The 17,568-nt window shown below is 51.6% G+C and overlaps 1 protein-coding gene and 1 long non-coding RNA gene across 5 annotated transcripts in view; one reads left to right on the top strand and one right to left on the bottom strand.

Annotated features, from left to right (window-relative positions):
* LOC144341506 (ATP-dependent 6-phosphofructokinase, platelet type-like) overlaps positions 1-11,233 on the top strand; it is an 81,717-nt gene extending 70,484 nt beyond the window's left edge. For all 3 annotated transcript variants that reach the window (XM_078005069.1, XM_078005070.1, XM_078005068.1), the window contains exons 2-6: positions 5,305-5,465; positions 7,164-7,225; positions 8,932-9,031; positions 10,132-10,273; positions 10,861-11,233. In XM_078005069.1, coding sequence (XP_077861195.1) covers positions 5,364-5,465; positions 7,164-7,225; positions 8,932-9,031; positions 10,132-10,143 — 276 coding nt within the window. In that variant the 5' untranslated portion in view covers positions 5,305-5,363 and the 3' untranslated portion in view covers positions 10,144-10,273; positions 10,861-11,233. The remainder of the gene's footprint in view (positions 1-5,304; positions 5,466-7,163; positions 7,226-8,931; positions 9,032-10,131; positions 10,274-10,860) is intronic.
* LOC144341509 (uncharacterized) overlaps positions 3,364-17,568 on the bottom strand; it is a 29,721-nt gene continuing 15,516 nt past the window's right edge. The window contains exons 2-5 of one of the 2 annotated variants that reach the window (XR_013418468.1): positions 12,561-12,651; positions 11,733-11,846; positions 11,367-11,447; positions 3,364-6,037 (exon numbers count right to left, since the gene is read on the bottom strand). This is a non-coding gene — a long non-coding RNA (uncharacterized LOC144341509). Of the gene's footprint in view, positions 6,038-7,216; positions 7,340-11,366; positions 11,448-11,732; positions 11,847-12,560; positions 12,652-17,568 lie in introns of those variants that run through there. The other variant, XR_013418469.1, reaches the window with a different exon arrangement.

Below are 17,568 nucleotides of genomic sequence, written 5' to 3'. Positions count from 1 at the left end.
TAACACCCTGAGGTGGAGCCTGAAAAAGCCCGGTGCACACGGGCTCAAGAACCGCTCCCCTTTCTGACACCAGAGCCCATTTCCCAGTGGAACCCCAGAGCAGCAACTCAGGTTCTTGCTCGCCTGTGTGGCTTTGTGTGTGACTTCCCGCCGGAGAGCAGAGATGTGGCGTGGGGCTGAGTGTGGCCCACTGGTAATCCAGCTGCCCGCCTCCTTCCCTGCCTGCGCGTGGAGGCTGCCTCTGCATGATGAAGGCAGTCACTTAGTGTGGTCCTTACAGCTGTGTGCCCCATACCACTGATTGTGACCTGCCTACAGAAAGCTACAGGACTGGCTTTGCCTTTAAACGTCCTGACCGCCCTGGCCTCCCTTACCCACGATGAGATGCTGAGAGCTGAGCTGTCCCGCTCGTGACTAACTCGCCGCTGCCTGCAAGCTGCTCTGCTGCCGGCCTCACACCCACCCTGCTGTGCTGCCTGCAGGCCTCCCCTTTCATGAGGACCTGGGCTGTGCCCAGGGAGCCCCCTGTGTCGCTGAGGCCTGTCCTGCTCCCACATGGCCTCCAGAGCTCCCCTTGGTCCCCTGACCCACATGAACTGGCTTCCCCTGATGACTCAGGTCCCTCCTGTCCCTTCCTGGACCTCAGCGGAGGCCCTGGGGCTGGCAGGTGAGCACCCAGCACCCCCGCTAACCACTTGGCCCTGGTGCTTCAGGCTTACAAGAGCACGTGCGACATGGCCGAGGCGCAAGGCCGCCACCGGGAGCTTTGCATCCCCCTGTGTGTGGTGCTGGCCACGATTAACAACAATGTCCCGGGCACAGAAATAAGCCTGGGCGCCGACACTGGCCTGACTGCTGTTGTCCAGGTAAGAGAACCCCGTTTCCTCGCCTTGCTTTCTTTATTTTATTTTAGCAATTTGTTTCTTCTGTGCTAAGAATGAGCCAGATTTATTATTACTCTTTCCCCCCCACCCTTTGTTAACTTGGCTTTATGTCAGGCACACTGGCCAGAACAGGGTAAATTTTTTAGCTTCTCTGCCTTAGGGAGAACCTGTCTTTATTGATTAAAAGTGAGATGATATATCCAGTCCTTGGGGTCGTGTTTCTATCCCACCTAGACTAGGGGAGTTTTGAGCACCTTTTCTCTGGAGCCGGCCTCTCCTGCCTGCGTTGAGTAGCGAGGCTGCAGGGCCAGCTGTGGGAGCCTGCAGGAAGGGGTTTGAGTGCCTGGTACGTACGAGATATGGGACAGAGCTGTGACCACTGGGGGCCGCTGCCTGGAACCACAGCCTTCCTGTTGAGATGAGAGGTTCTTTAGAGAGCCCAGATCATGCCCTCCTGGGCAGGCAGTTTCACCAACATTTGCTTTGGGAGGAGTGGATTCTGCTGGTTATGGGCGTGGTGCTGACACCTGCAAGGTGGCCCCTCAGGTCCCTGATAAGCTGACCAACCTCTATGGTCATGAGCTGGACATGAGGACCTGTGGTAGTTCCACAGGCCTTTGCTGCAGAGAGGGTCCTCACTCGGCTGCAGACGGGATGGTGGCCACCTTGGCACGTGGGGTCATGTCAGTGGATTGGCCGCCGGGTGTCTCCTGGAGAGCAGCCGCTGGCCTTTAGCTTAGATGTTCACGTCCGAACCAGCTCCGGAGTTTGCGGTGAAAACTCCCAGCCCTGTTGGAGACTCCTTAGTTCAGCTTGGCACAGAACCCAGGAAAACAGTAGTTCTGTTCTGGCTTCTTCCTTCAGAACTGAGTTCCAGTGCAGGGAAGGGAGTGGAGGGGTCGTGAGGTCGACTGCAGCCTCCTGTGCCTCCCACTCGAGTTGAGGGCCATCTCTCTCCTGGGCTTCTCCCTGTTGCGTTCCCTGGTGCTGTACTGGCCTGGCAGAGGCTAGCCCTGGCTTGTTCCCTGGACTTCCTTGGGCCCCCGCGCTTGACCTCTGTTCACTGAATGCCATTAGGGTCCAGCCATCGCTGGCTTCACTCTCCTTTAGCACCTTGTAGATGTCCACACATGCTTCCACCCTCGCACCCCGCACTCAGCGCAGCACTACCCCGGCCAGCGGCTGTGCTTTGCTGCAGGTCCCTTGCTGTAGCAGGGATGGGAGCCCCACCCCCTGCCCCTTCTGGCCACCGACTTCAGCAGAGGCTCGGCTGCCATGAGGGATACCAGTCATGGGAAAACTGGCCTCCCTGCAGATTCACAGAACAAGGTGGTTCTCACAGAGAAGTCAGTGCCTTTTTTCTATCTTAACACTGTAGCAAACACCACCTTATCTTTCACCACCAATTTATGTTTCTTAACACCAATGGAGCAAAGTGCTGGTGATGTTTGAACTGTAGCCTGGGGCTCCTGCTCCCATGGGACTCCTTGGGGAATTTCCTAGCAGGATAGTGTGTGTGCCCTTACAAGGGGTTGTGTCTGCTGGGCACATCCCATTGTGAGGCAAGAATGGCTGAGGTCACAGGCTCTGCCTGACAAGTGCCACTTACAACTGCTGTCCACGCAGGGCCACGCTTGGGATTGGCCGCCTCCTTGTCAGTGCTACTTCGACTAATTGCCTGAGGCACGGCCAGAGTGACTTGCTATTTTTAGAAGCTAATTCAGGCTTCAGATGCGATCTAGGTAATGAGGAGAGAGTTCAGGAAAGCTGTATCTAAGCTCCAGCAAAGGCAGACACTTCCATCCCAGCTGTCACTGCGTTTACACTCAGAGGAGCACACGGTTGGGGGCATGGCTCAGCTGTCAGGGCTCCACTGTTCTACACACCCACAGCGGCAGCCTGGCGGGACCAGAACTCAGACACGCTCGGGCACAAATCAGCCTCTTGGGAGAGCTGCTTTGCCTGCAGAATTCTTTTGCCATTAAGCAGTTGATGTCATTCTTTGAACGAGTGACAGTAATTCCCCACCTCAGGGTGGGCTGCGGGGGAGATTCAGTTGGAGAAATAATCTATGAGGCTTTGTGCCTCTGGGGGTCCTGATGCCCCACCAACATTTTTCTTCCCGTGCCTGGGATTCTCTAAGACAAAGGGAAAGTCTGAAAGCCTTACAGCATCTTAAGTCTTAGATCACAATTAGAGACCCAATTACAGACAGGTGGAAGAGTGAAACCCTCAGAATTCTGCACTGGCCCTTCAAGAAGGCAGTTGTGGGCTCTTTGGACCCTTGATGGGTTTCTGTCCTCTGTCCTCCCTAAGCACAAAGACAGTAATTCTTCCCATTGCCTGTTTCTCTCCCCATATGGGCTTTTACACAATGCAAAGTGGCCCTCTAACTAGAGCCCATGTTCAGTTTTGAATACGTCAACCAATTATTTTGGGAGGAAAAGAGTCTGCCAAAGAAATGAAGTATAGGTTGGAATGGTTTAATCAAGCCTGTGTTTATTCAACAAAATGTGCTTTTAAATTTCATCCGAAGTACTCAAGTGAAAATTTCCCAGTGGGTGTTAAACTTTGGTGCACAGACTCTCGTGTGGCTCCCAGTCTCAAGTCCACACTCCCACTTCGTGCTTTTACTCTTGGTTGAGTCCCATGGAGGCCTGTTAGGGAATCCTGCAGGATCAGCCCTTGACCCGGACGGATGGACGGACGGACGGCTGGCTGGCTGGCTGGGGGATACTGTGCTTGTGTCATTCAGAGACAATCATTTCTTGAGCGCCTGCTGTGGGGGCTTGGCCGGGTCCTGCTGATAGTGCAGTGGTGTAAGCCCAGCCCACAGTTCCTGCCCTCATGGAATGTGCAGCCTAGTGAGGACTGCAAGTCAAATAACCACGAGGTAACTACAGGGAGACACCGTGGTGATTTCTATGAAGAGAGGACATGGGGTGCCCCGAGGGCCCCTGACAGAGGGAACTTTGCGGTCCTAGAAACCAGGTGACGTTTTCCTGAGGAAATGACATTTCCCTCGGGGTCAGAGCTGAGGAAGGTGCCTGTGTGTGTCCCGTGGCCACTGTGACCCTGACCACACACCTGGGGCTGGAAAATACTACTCATTCTCGCACAGCTCTGGAGGGTGGGAGCCATGGGCTGAGGCCAGAGTGTTTGCTCCAGGAGAGTCCCTCGTGGCCCATTCAGGTGCCCAGAGCCCCGGGCATTGCACGCCTTGTTCCCTGGCACCTCCTCCTCCCATGTGGGTGTGCAGCATCCTGCTCCAGGGCCTCTGCACCTCTCATCTGCCGATGCAGGTGGTGGCACTTAGGGTCCACCTGGGTAGTCCTCAGGATTCACCTTTATCACCTCATGAGGGAACATCCCCAGGTTCCAGGGATTAGGACCGGGATTCCTTTGGGGGCTGCTCTCCTGCCCACCACTGTGCCTGAATGTGATGCACATAGCGGCCAGCATATGGAGAGGCCCGAGGAGGACCTGGGGTGGCTGGAGCTAGAGCCGGACCTGGTGTCAGAAGCAGGAGGGGCCAGGGATTCCAGAGAAAGGCTTGACGTGTACTTGAAGTGAGCAAAGGGTTTTGAATGAACCAAGAACTGATCAGATTTATGTTTTTTATAGATGGGTCTCCAGTCTGTGTGAACAGATTAGAGGGGGCCGGGGTGGGAGCTGAGGCCCAGGCAGAGGCTTTGCAGAGTGCCAGGAGAGGGTGCTGTAGCCCGGACTGGTGTGTGGGTGGGAAGGTGGCCGATGCATTTCTCTGCTGTCTTTCTCCCTGCTGAGCTTGGGTCCTTGTGGAGGGCGGATGGCAGACATTTCACTCTGGGACCTCATGCCTATGCTATCCGAAAGACCCCCAGGCGCCTGTGTGTAAGAACCACCATCTGCCTTTGAGTAGAGTTTCTATTAATGTAACATTCACCAATGGATGGAAGACGGCCACAACTCTAAAATCACAGGGAGCTTTTCTGAAGAAAATAGAATAGCACAGCTGTTCCCATGGACAAAGCTGGCAGGTGACAGCCCCCTAACTTCTCAGCTCACACCTAACCGTGTCCGTGTCTGGTGAAAGCTGCTTCAGCAGGGACAGTCGGAGAGCAGCATGGAGTGAGCTGGCTTATGGGGTCGTCTTTTCAGTCTCCTCCTATGGGGCCTGGGAGAAGGGAGCGGCAGATGGCCAGGTCCCCACCACAGGTCATCGAGGTCACCTCCAGGTGGCTGGCGAGGGGGGGGGGGGCATGTTCACACCCACTCCGAGGCACATCCTGGCTGCTGCACACCCTTCACCCCTGTGCGATGCTGGGACCGCATGCTCAGGCACGGTGTGGGGCCTTGCTGCACTCACTGGTAGGGGAGCTCTGGGATGGTGGGTGCACCCTGGCCCTAGGCTGGAGTGACTGATCTCTTCTCTGACCAGACCTGCGACCGCATCAACAGTTTGCCAGCGGAACCAAGTGGCGCGTGTTCATCAAGACCATGGGCGGCTACTGTGGCTACCTGGCCAACATGGGGGGGCTCACGGCCGGAGCCGATGCTGCATACAGTTTCGAAGAGCCCTTCGACATTGGGGATCTGCAGGTATGTGACGGGGCTGGCCTCAGGGGACCGTCCCCTTGGGATCCTCTCGGTGCTGCGGAGCGAATCATCGTGTCTAGGGTGGTTTGCTTTTCGAGGGGGCATGGAGACGGAGGTGCTACCGAACATGCCACGCTTGATGCCCTTCGCATCGCCCAGGTGCCTCTCCCAAGTGTCAGGTGATGGCGGACGTGCCTGGTTGAGGACACCTTCTAGTCTCTTGTGTGAAACACAAGCTTGTTTTTTTGATGTAGTCTGTTGTGTAATGTTTTCTCACTTCTGTCACAAACGATTTGAGTGCCTCCGCTGACAGTCACCACCCACGTCTGCGACTGGTTCTGGAGCTGGCTGCAGCATCTTTTAAATCTTGAGGCTTCTGATGCTGCGTCTGCCTCTAAACTGACACAGACACGGCCGTGGTTTCTTGGCATCTGTGGCTCTTTTAGGGAAGGGTGTCGCCGACCCCGGGGTCTGCCCCTGCTTCGACGGCACAGCAGAATCCCGGCCTGGACCCTGCAGTGTTCAAAGTTGCTAAACTCCATGCAGGAGGACAGGCCTTGGCAGATAAAATGCAACTGAACAATTGTCTTTAGTTAGTTATATAAATAAATATATGTTATATATTACTCTGTCAGCCAGGCTGGAGTGCAGTGGCATGATCTTGACTCACTGCAACCTCCGACTCCCAGGTTCAAGCCATTCTCCTGCCTCAGCCTCCCGAGTAGTTGGGATTACAGGCGCATGCCACCATGCCCACCTAATTTTTGTATTTTTAATAGAGATGGGGTTTCACCATGTTGGTCAGGCTGGTCTTGAACTCCTGACCTCGTGATCTGCCCACCTTGGCCTTCCAAAGTGCTGGGATTATAGGCGTGAGCCATCGTGCCCAGCACCGTTGTCTTTTAAAAAGTTAGGATGTTACTTGTTTCTGAGCCAAATAGATCAAGTAAAAAGGGCCTTGGTGTTGTCACTAATTATGTGACATGTGAATCATGAATTTCTTCACTGTGTCATAGTGACTGCTTGTGGAGTCGTTCACTACATTGTGATGTTGCTGTCAGCAGTGGGTCCCATAAGATGATAATGGAGCTGCCCCAAACAGGTGTACTTTTTTTTTATCTTTTATAAAATTTATATATATATATATATATATTTTTTTTTTTTAGACGAAGTCTTGCTCTGTCGCCCAGGCTGGAGTGCAGTGGCCGGATCTCAGCTCACTGCAAGCTCTGCCTCCCGGGTTCACGCCATTCTCCTGCCTCAGCCTCCCAAGTAGCTGGGACTATAGGCGCCCACCATCTCGCCCGGCTAGTTTTTTGTATTTGTCAGTAGAGATGGGGTTTCGCTCTTTTCCGCTGAGAGCGCCGAGTAGAACATTGTCATGAAAATAAATAAGGGGCAATAGAGCCGTGAATGAGTGCTAGGAATTATCATCTTCAGAGGGACCCTGTTGATTCTGGAAGGCATTTCTAGTGGCCGCCATGAGGGCTGCTCACTGTGCCCTGCGCTCAGCATTCATCGCTGCAGACATGCTCTCCCCGACTGGGGGAGGCTCCCCGAGACCTGAGCCATGAGAGCTTGCAACCTCCTTGGCCACACTCACCGCCACGCTTGGTTGGCACTTCCCGCCCTGCAGGGCCTGGCACACAGTGGGTGCTTAGCGTAAGTTTATTGTCTGATTAACAAAATACTCTTTTCCAGTCCAATGTGGAGCACCTGATGGAGAAAATAAAGACCACCATCCAGAGGAGCCTTGTGCTCAGGTGAGTGAGAGACCAGGGCTGATCTTACGGTCACTGTCACACCGCGGTTCTTAGGTTCTGGTGACTTTGGGCTGGATGAGTGGTAATTTCTTTGCTGCTGGAGTGCACTGCACACTGGGCATATGCAGAAGAGAGTTGTGGTGTGTTGCTCTAAAGACTTTCTTGCATTTAGACAACTAAAACTTTTGCTTTATAGTCTTCCTCTATTAGATATCTCGCAATCATTTCTCTAACACCTGATGTTTATGAAGGAGGAAATACAGCCATCCCTCTTAGCCTCAGGGAATGTGTCCCAAGACTCCAGTGGGTGCCTGGACCTGGGGATAGTACCCACCCCCTGTATACATAAGGGGGTGGGGGCTGATAACCATCTGATAACCAAGGTGGCTACTGAGTGACTCAGGGGCAGGAGGCACAGACAGCATGGAGACTTTAGGGCACAGGGATGATTCACGTTCTGGGTGGGACAGAGCAAGACAGCACAAGATTTCATGACTCCCTGTTAGCTGGGCTTAGGTGAAATCGACATCCTGGGTCGGTTTGTTGTGTTGCATATGTTGTGACTATACAACAAAATGATCTGGAGTATACGCATACTCCCATTTAGCTGGGAGACATTTTTTTTTTTTTTTTGAGACAGTCTTGCTCTGTTGCCCAGGCTGGAGTGCAGTGGTGCAATCTTGGCTCACTGCAACCTCCACCTTCCAGGTTCAAGAGATTCTCCTGCCTCAGCCTTCCGAGTAGATGGGTGTACAGGCGCCCACTACAACGCCCAACCAATTTTTGTATGTTCAGTCGAGATGGAGTTTCACCACGTTGGCCAGGCTGATCTCAAACTCCTGACCTCAGGTGATTCGCCCACCTTAGCCTCCCAACATGCCAGAATTACAGGCGTGATCCCCACCGTGCCCAGCCAAAACATCTAAACTTTTAATTCATGCCAAACATCAGCAGCTTTAGGCTTCTAGTCGTTGGTGAGGTTTGAGTAATGGGGATTTTAAGGGAACTGTCAGCTTTCATGAAAACAGTGACACCCCCATTACTTGGAAATGCTTATTCAAACTAAACACGGCATCAGGTTAAAAACCAGAGCTTCCTAAGATTTAAACTGGATTATCAGACGTGTAAGATACTTGACACTCACCCTCAAATCAGAATGACCTGGAATGAGCTGCATGCAGGCACACGCGTGTTATGAGTTGAGCCTGGGACACAGCGGTCCAGGATTCCTAACTCCCACACACTCCTCCTTCACCACCTCGTATTCTTTATACTTTTAAACCAGAGCCCGTGAACTTATTTCAGAGAGCTCATGAATCCCCTGAAATGATGAAATAGTAGGCGTCTGTGTGACTTTGTCAAAGAATCCACAACGGTTATCAGATTCTTAAAGCTGTGACCCATCCCCACCCCAGATGAGTCTATGAAACCTTGATTTAAGATTTTAAAATATTGGAGATGGTTAGTTGACTCGTTCCATTTATTAAAATCCTTCTCTTACTGGGCAGGGGGGAACACTTGATACTTTTGCTTAGCAGGCTGAGTTCAGGCTACAGGAATCACAGATTTTGTTTTGTTCTGTTCCAGCTATCCCTAAAGACTTAGAAACAAAAACATAAATTCTGTGAAATAGAAATCGTCATTTCTATTTCACAGCAAAGTGTGACTGTATAACTGATATTTCATATGACTCTAACCCCCAACAGGGTGGGGCACCTTCTCCATTTGATAGAAACTTTGGAACCAAAATCTCTGCCAGAGCTACGGAGTGGATCACTGCGAAACTCAGGGAGGCCCAGGGCAGAGGTAAGGGGTCCGGGGAGGGAGGCCGTCTGCCTTGGTGAAAATGCTGTCCTATCGGGGAGAAGTAGGCTGCTGGTTCCTTGTTCAGTTCAGTACTGAGCTGCGAGTGATGTTCTAACTCCTGCTGGTTTCTGAGCATTGCTATTTAACCAACCTTGGATTCCTGGGTGTGCGTGACATGTTCTCTTTTATCACTGCTAGATTCAACCTGAAGTTCTTTTGTGTAGGCTTTTTGCTCTGGAGATCCTGAGCGTCAGCCCGCAGTTTCCCTCACAGTTGAAGTGGGGCCTTCTATTTTGGGGATGTTTGGTAGGACAACCTCCTTATGACTCCATCCATCAGAACTTCCAGTTTTGAGGAAGATTTGGCTGCTGAATGAATTCTTCGTGTTTGTAGAACTATGCATGTTTTTCCTTAAATCAGTTTTGTAAGTTACATATTCTAACAAATCTTTAGATAAGCTGAAAAGTTTTGGAAAACATGACACATTACTCTTGTTAATGGTTCCAACATGGCTGGTCCCTACTCATTCCTGAGTGGTTATTTGTGCCAGCATCTTTCTCACCCCCACCCCCCTCAGCTTTCTTCAGTCATACCAGATGTGTGCTTTTATTAGGGCAATCCATTATCACTGCCAATGTCCGACTTAGAAGAATGACAGTCTACAAAAAACAGTGATGTGAATAGTTTCAATCGGTTTGTCTTTTTGAAGAACTGACTGATTCTTTCTACATCCATTTTCTCTTGCTAATTTAGCTACGGATGCTTCTCGTGCCTCAGTGTGTGTATACGTGAGCATCAATTTCTTATTAGTGTTTTGCCATAATTTAAAGTAATTTCCCTATTCCACTATTTAGTGAAAAATTCTCTCCACTGAGAGAAAAAACAAAAGCTGCTTTCCAGGAAGCCATCAGGGTGATCCCACAAGAGCAGAGCTGTGCAAGCCCAGGCCAGGCGCTGGCCACACTACACAGCTGTTCTCAGCCTCCCCCAGGCCTCCAGGCCAGGTTCAGCATGGTTCCCAGGAATCTCACCCCGTGATTCTGCTCCCCCACCTGCCCATGGGACAGGGCAGTGTTAATCTGTTTTTAAACCTTTTATAGGAAAAACATTGACCACCGATGATTCCGTTTGTGTGCTGGGAATCAGCAAAAGAAACGTTATTTTTCAACCTGTGGCAGAGCTGAAGAACCAAATGGATTTTGAATAAGTCGGGGTCTTATTGCCTTAGCAAACCCAGCCAATGTGAGTACAGGACAGGGGAATGTCCATTGCTGTTGCATTCGGCAACTCATTCAGGGATTTGAGGAACTAGCTTTTCTGAAGCTCAGTTAAAAAATATTAGGTCTTGGCCAGGCACGCTGGCTCATGCCTAAGATCCCAGCACTATGGGAGGCCTAGATGGGTGGATCACTAGGTCAAGAGATCGAGACCAGCCTGGCCCACATGGTGAAACCCCGTCTCTACTAAAAATACAAAAAGTAGCCGGGCGTGGTGGCGCACACCTGGAGTCCCAGCTACTCAGGAAGCTGAGGCAGGAGAAACTGCTTGAATCTGGGAGGCAGAGGTTGCAGTGAGCTGAGATTGCACCACTGCTCTACAGCCTGGTGACAGAGCGACACTCTGTCTCAAAACAACAACAAACTACCACTAGGTCTTTGGGAAGAATTTTTAGAAATATAAAAACAATGGTTTTGTTTGATCTTGAAATTGGCTTTATCATCTAGTTGATTCAGCCGACCCTACAACCCCCGTGTTTCTGGCAAGACCGCTCGCTGTGCTGGCCGTGGCATCTCCCAGCCTCACTGCTGTCCCCCCCCTTCCCTCCACAGGCACAGGATTCCCAAAGAACGGTGGTGGCTCAAGCTGCGGTTCCTCATGAAGATCCTGGCCAAATACAAGGCCAGCTACAACATATCAGACTCAGGCCGGCTAGAGCACGTGCAGCCCTGGAGCCTCTGACCCAGTCCCACCTGCACGTGCCTGCAACCTGGACTCACCGTGGACCATCCATTTTTGTAACACTTAAGTTATTGATCAGCACTTTATGCAGGTATTATTGACATTAAAACCTAATCAGTGAGCACCTGTCACCGCCCGTGTGCCCCACCAACTCCAGTGCGTGCTGTCTGTGGACTGTGTCTCATGCTTTCAGATGTGCGTATTAAACATTTGCCTACAACTCCAAGTAGGGTGGCTACTAAAGGTTTTCTCTGCAGTTTTGTGGGCAAAGATTATCAAAATATTTTTATAGGGATCACTGAACTATGTGCAAGTCATAAAAGGAGAACAAAGCCAGTAGTTTACACAGGCCAAGGGGAATGCCATGTTTACTTACCGTTACATATTTGCTATGTGTCAGTTTCCATCCACAGCAGCAGGCCAGGACCCTGGGCCTGGACCCCAGGCTCCTGCTCTCCTTAGAAAGTAAAAGAGAACACAGGAATCTTATCTACTCGGCCTCTTGATTGCAATCCTAGCTGCATGTTAAGACCACCAAGGTGGGGGTTTGAAAAATCTGATAGCCAGCTTCTCATCCAGTCCAAGCCACCATCCTCACTGGGCCCTAATTTGGAACTCTCCGATGACTCTTGCCAGAGTAGACATGGGTGCTGGGGTGACAGCCCTGCCGCCCTCGTGGGACCCCTCCTGTAGGGACAGTGTTTCTGCCTCAGTTCTAGACTGCAAGAGACCACAGCTGTACCTCAGAAACGTGGGCGGAGAGCTGTGTGGAGGGAGAGGAGACACCAAAAACCAGCTGTTTGGGAAATCAGAGTCCAACGGCCAAGAGCTGGCGTGGAGCCTTTCCTTTCTGGCTCTGTAAAGACAAAGCGAGGGCTTACTCACCCCAGCCCATCTACTTCCATCTGGCCGCCCTGTTGAACTTCCGTCTGTTAGGAGGACGCTCCCACAGGGCCTAGGTGTGATCAGTCTCACGAGTCAGCACAGGCAGAGGTGGGACACCTTTGTGTACCTTTTCATTTTACTTCTGCTTTTTAATAAAGGCCCTAAATGCTACTTAAAATAATGACTCAAGCAGAGGTTAAGTCAGAGTTGCCCTTTATTTTTAGATTCTTAAATATTCTAGAACTAATGAGGTAAAACTAGCCTTTGTCAGTAGAAAGTAAATTCTATGTGGTGCATCTTTGGCACTTTGTGCATAACTATTTCAATGAACGTCTTCTTGGTTGCTCTTAAGACTGACTTGCCAGTCAGTGGCAAAACCTTAAGAATGACATAATGTTCCTGGAAAAAGCAGTAGCATTTCTGACTTTTCATATTCAGCTCTAGAGGCCGATTTTCTCAGGGGCTCCTGCACAGTCAGGCGTGCCAGGGCCACTCATCTGATGATCCAGGATGGGTCCTTGGCGATTTTGGGGTTCTCGGGTCCGAGTATGGCCAGGCCGTGCACGCTCTTCCCAGTGCCGAGGTACCCGAGGGGAAGGCAGGCGAGGTCAGCGAGGACTGGCTTCTGCGTCAGTGCCGTTAAGGCCTCCATTCCCAGACACCGTCTCCCCCGCTCCCCACTCACCTATAGCTGATGGTGAAGAGCTGCTCCCTGTGGGCCTGCTTCATCTCATCTGAGAGGCCATACAAGAAGAGGTCCATTCCTAGAAGACAAACTACAGGCACAGTGGGCTGTGCATTTGTGTCCCGGAGTGAGGCACCCCCTGCGAGGTGGGGAGTAATAGCCACCCCCTCTCCCCCACCTTGGCTATTGGGAGGCATGGTGGACTCACAGCCTGTTTAGGATATTGTGAGTAGTATCATCTGCCCCTCTGGAAATAATGAACTGGATGGGAAACATCCAGGCCCCGAGACCCACTCAGGAGCAGAAAACGGGGAAGGAGCCTTGAACAGACCCTCGGGAGGGCAGTCAGCAGGAGCCATGGAGGCCACCAGGAGGGAGGGAGGGAGAGAGGGAGGCAGGCAGGGAGGCCAGAGGTGACGTAGTGGGGAGAGGAGACGCGGCCAGAGGCAACGTGGCCAGGGAAGGAGATACGGCTGGAAGGAAGTGACAAGAGGGGTCTCCAGGCCTCAGACTGCGCCTGATTTATGGATGACATTTTAACTAAGATGTTATATCTAAAGTAGCAATTTAGAACCATTGTGTACATTTAAAGCACGGTACAAATATAGCACATTTCCCAAACCAAAGAACAGTGCATTCAAGGAAAAAATAGCAGCTCACCAATAAAATAAAGGTGAGTCAAGAAAAAATTCATTTAAGATCAGAAATAGATCCTACAGCTCTTCTAGTCCAATCCCCACCCTAACATGAATGGGGGGAAAAGGGAAGTAGATTCTAGTCAGTCAGAATTAAAGGCAAATCCGATCCACTTTACTTTCTACTTGACAGAAAACAAGCAGCTCATCAAGGAATCCCTATGAACAGTAGCTTTAGGAGTCCCCAAAATGCAAAATTCACCTTGAAATTAAATCAACTGCTAAGTATGTATAAAGTTATTGTTTTCATTATTGCCCTCCTCATTCCCAGGGACTTTTTTAGAGCTTGTTTCCCCCTAATTGCCTCCAACACACCCAGGAAATTTAAACCCCACAAGTAAACCTTGTTTCGATTAACACACAGCATCCTTTAGGAGCAGACAATCCGTTTGCTCTAAGACGTTCTTGTGACCTAAGCACTGAGTACAGCCTGAGAACGCACAACACGCACACACACGAACTCGGACAGACAATAGGTGAGATGTGGCACATGAGGGGGAAGACGAGACAAATGAGCTTCACCGACTTCACTGACACCCCAGATCCGTGAAGAAGTGACACACGCAGCCTGCTCGGGTGCCAGTGACTCCTTGAAAACAGCCAAGGGCAGCATTTGGAGAAGCAGCACCGCAGGCCAGGAGGGTCTGGCGGCTTCAGAGGGGAGGGGTGCCCCCGACCAGGTGCTGGGGGCTTCAGGAGCGAGGGGAGCCCCAATCAGGTGCTGGGGCTTCAGAGGGGAGGGGTGTCCCAACCAGGAGCTGGGTGCTTCAGGGGAGGGCGCCCCGACAAGGTGCTGGGGGCTTCAGACGGGAAGGTGCCCTGACCAGGTCCTGGGGGTGGCAGGACAAGCCCTGGGTCCCCTTGTCACTTTTCACTCCCTACTCCCGAATCTCGCCCTGAAGTTGCAGCAAGTCCAGGTATTCATTTACCCATAAAATTAAGTATCTGTGAGTGACACAAGTCACTAATCCACAGAGATCTGAGTCCACAGATACCTCCCAGAGATGCCACCATCCATTCTGGTAGAAGAGCAGCCCAGGGGCCCATGCTGCTAGGAAGGGAGACTGTCTCCAGCCTGACGCTGCAGAATTCTCAACACAAAGTCTACCTTCTGGAACCATGCCATCTCCTACAGAAGCAACTAGCGGCATGTAGGGTTTTTTAAAATCTCTTTATTCTTAAGACATTCTCACTCTGTCACCCAGGCTGGAGTGCAGTGGCACAATCTCAGCTCGTTGCAACCTCTGCCTCTCAAGTTCAAGTGATTCTCCTGCCTCAGCCTCCCGAGTAGCTGGGATTACAGGCGCCTGTCACCAGGCCCGGCTCACTTTTTGTATTTTCAGTAGAGACGGGATTTCACCCTGTTGGCCAGGCTGGTCTCGAATGCCTGACCTCATGTGATCCACCCGCCTCGACCTCCCAAACTGCTGGGAATACAGGCATGAGCCACGGTGCCTGGCCCATATAGCTGTTTAAATTTGACTAAAACTAAATGCAATTAGAAGTTCAGTTTCTCATTTGCACTTCAAGCATTCAGTTACCCACAGGCGGCCACGGACCAGAGGCTGGTGGAGATGTCACACTCCACACTGCAGAAGGATCTACGGATGAAGTGGCTCTAAGATCATCTCGGCATCTTTATATCGAAGCTACTGAAGTTTTACTCTGCTTATTATAGACATCAGCATTCTCCCATTTTAAAATGTCAGTGCTATTGCAACGATCAGATCTGTGACTTCCCAGCACCTCTTCTCTTCCTGTACAGATAACTGCAGAGCATCTGCACTCTGCCTCCACACTAACAGACAGCGGAAGCCTCCGTGTAAAATCAGGGGGAGAAAAAAAATGAATCCCTAGTCCCTCTCCCTACAATTTTGTGAAACGCCTCTTAATATTCAGAATAACTGCCGGAGTTACAATAAACAAGCATCCCTTGACCAGGAAGCAACAGGGAAGCAAGAAAAGGGAGATGTGAGGACCCTCCATTCCCTCTGGGACCCCAGGCCCAGCCAGGACTGAGAAGGGCAGCACAGCCCGACAGACCTGCACACCTGATGCGAACCGTGCACATGGCTTCCCTGGGCCTCGGTCCCCCGCTCTGCCCTCACTGGCCGCTGTGGCTCTGGTAGAGGGAGCTCCCTCAGCCCCAACACCCACAGTCAGTTTCCTCCTTGCAGGTCTCAGCTCTGCTGTGACTGCCTCAAGTGCCTCCCTGATGCTTCTCATCATCATCCGGGTACGGTGCCCCCTCTACCCCACAGCCCTTGCTACCACCCACCCCACCAAGAAGCCTGGCACACAGCAGGTGCCTGAGATACCCCAACGGGCGGGCATGCCAGGGTAGGGCTTGGAGATCCAAGGGCCACGTCCCGCATACCACCACAAGTGCCACGGAGGCTGTGGAAGGGGTCCAGGCTTCAGGCCTGCACTCAGTTTCTCCCGCCCCCGAGGCCAAGAACCTAGCAAGGGAACGCAGCCAGAAGCAGGATCCCAAACCCCTTCTTGCTCCTCAAGAGGAAAGGGGCCTCAGGGCAAAACCCCACAAGTGCCTTCCTCCTGCCAGGCTGCCTGTCATAGCCCCCACACCTTCACCGCAGGGAAACCCACTCCTGTGAGGAGAAAACCAAGTACCACAGGAGCCACGTCCACTGGCAGCGTCTGCTGAGCCCAATTAGTGACAACAGCAGCCGGGCCCCCACGTGGCATGCACCGACTCTGACCTGCCCCGCACACCACAAGGTCCTGAGGCTCAGCTTCAACTCATCAGGGGCCTCTTCCAGGAGAGCTCGGCATGTCTATCTTTCCTGGGCTCACAGAAAGCTGAGGGACTCAGCCCTGTGTGAACAGAGTCAAGCTCCCACTAGCTGTGCAGACAACCTCCCCAGCCCTGGCCTGGGAAGGGGCCAAGCAGAAACAGGCATCTTTGGCCCGCACAGGTACAGAATTCAGCCAGCTCTCTCAATGGAGTCATGACAGGTCAACTCCAGGCTCCTCAGTGTTCTGGGGTTCACCTCGGGCCACTGCACCTTTGAAATGTGGCTGCAGACTCCTCTAGACTGCTCGGTGTCACGGCCCATTTCATTCAGACACTGCAGGCCCCTACCCGTGGTGTCACTACCCAGGACACCCCTGCCGGCATCCTCTGATATGCTGCTGCAGCTGCTGTGATCTGAGAATAGCCACACGCAAGCATCAAAGGGAGGGCTTCTCAAGTCTCCTCCGAAAGCAGTGGCTACAGCTTTGGAAGACGTTGCACTGAATCCTCGGTGAGCCTGGCTCGGTCTGCAATCTAAGCCGGGTTGCTGGGGAGATGCACTCTGTTGTAACTGATGGAGGCTGTCGGTGGCAGCTCTACCAAGACCAAGGATGGCAACTAATCTGAGATTTACAATCCATACTTTCTATCTGATGTTTACAAGGAAAGCATCGTGCAAGTTCCAGTAGCAAGAAATTTTCTGTAATCTATCACATCAGGATACAGCAGAAATGTAGCTCAAAAGTTAATAGGGTCTATGCAGAAGAACAGATGGGTCTATTTCAGGAAAAGTGCTTGCTGGCTTTTTTAGAAACAGAGTGAAGTCCCTGCCAAGTACAAGGTTGTTTATACTTTTGCTTTGGAAACAGAGGGAAAGTTCTTCCTTATTATTCAAATACATTAACTACATTTAAGTGTTCTGGTAGACTAAGTATTCAATCTTCAAAAATAAGTAATTGTTTGGTCTATTTCATTCCTTAAATGTAGCTTTCAAAAACTGACAAACACCTGACCGGGTATGGTGGCTCACGCCTGTAATCCCAGCACTTTGGGAGGCCGAGGTGGGCAGATCACGAGGTCAGGAGATTGAGACCATCCTGGCCAACATGGTGAAACCCCGTCTCTACTAAAAGCACAAAAAATTAGCTCGGCATAGTGGCGGACACCTGTAGTCCCAGCTACTCAGGAGGCTGAGACAGGAGAGTGGAATGAACCCTGGAGGCGGAGGTTACATTGAGTGGAGACAGCGCTACCGCATTCCAGCCTGGGTGACAGAGCAACACTCCCATCTCAAAAAAAAAAAAAAAAAAAAGTGACAAACACCCCATGTCTGCCCTGGCTCCTGCCATCTTCACGGAGTGGACAGAGCTTGGGAAAAGCTCACTGTGGAGGCCCAGAAGGCCGGGCCAGGCCTTTGCTCAGCAGATGAGCGAGAGGGTCAACCACCCTAGGGAAGAAGCCCATATTTGCTACGTTACTGACAATATCCACGTAAGTTTCTATTTTGCCTCCCACACAGACCTAGGATCCATATTTGAGCAAGTGGCTCATGCCAATA

The sequence above is a fragment of the Macaca mulatta genome, chromosome 6, assembly GCF_049350105.2.
Source record: "Macaca mulatta isolate MMU2019108-1 chromosome 6, T2T-MMU8v2.0, whole genome shotgun sequence".
Lineage (NCBI taxonomy): Eukaryota > Metazoa > Chordata > Mammalia > Primates > Cercopithecidae > Macaca > Macaca mulatta.
This window is presented reverse-complemented; position numbering and strand designations above follow the sequence as displayed.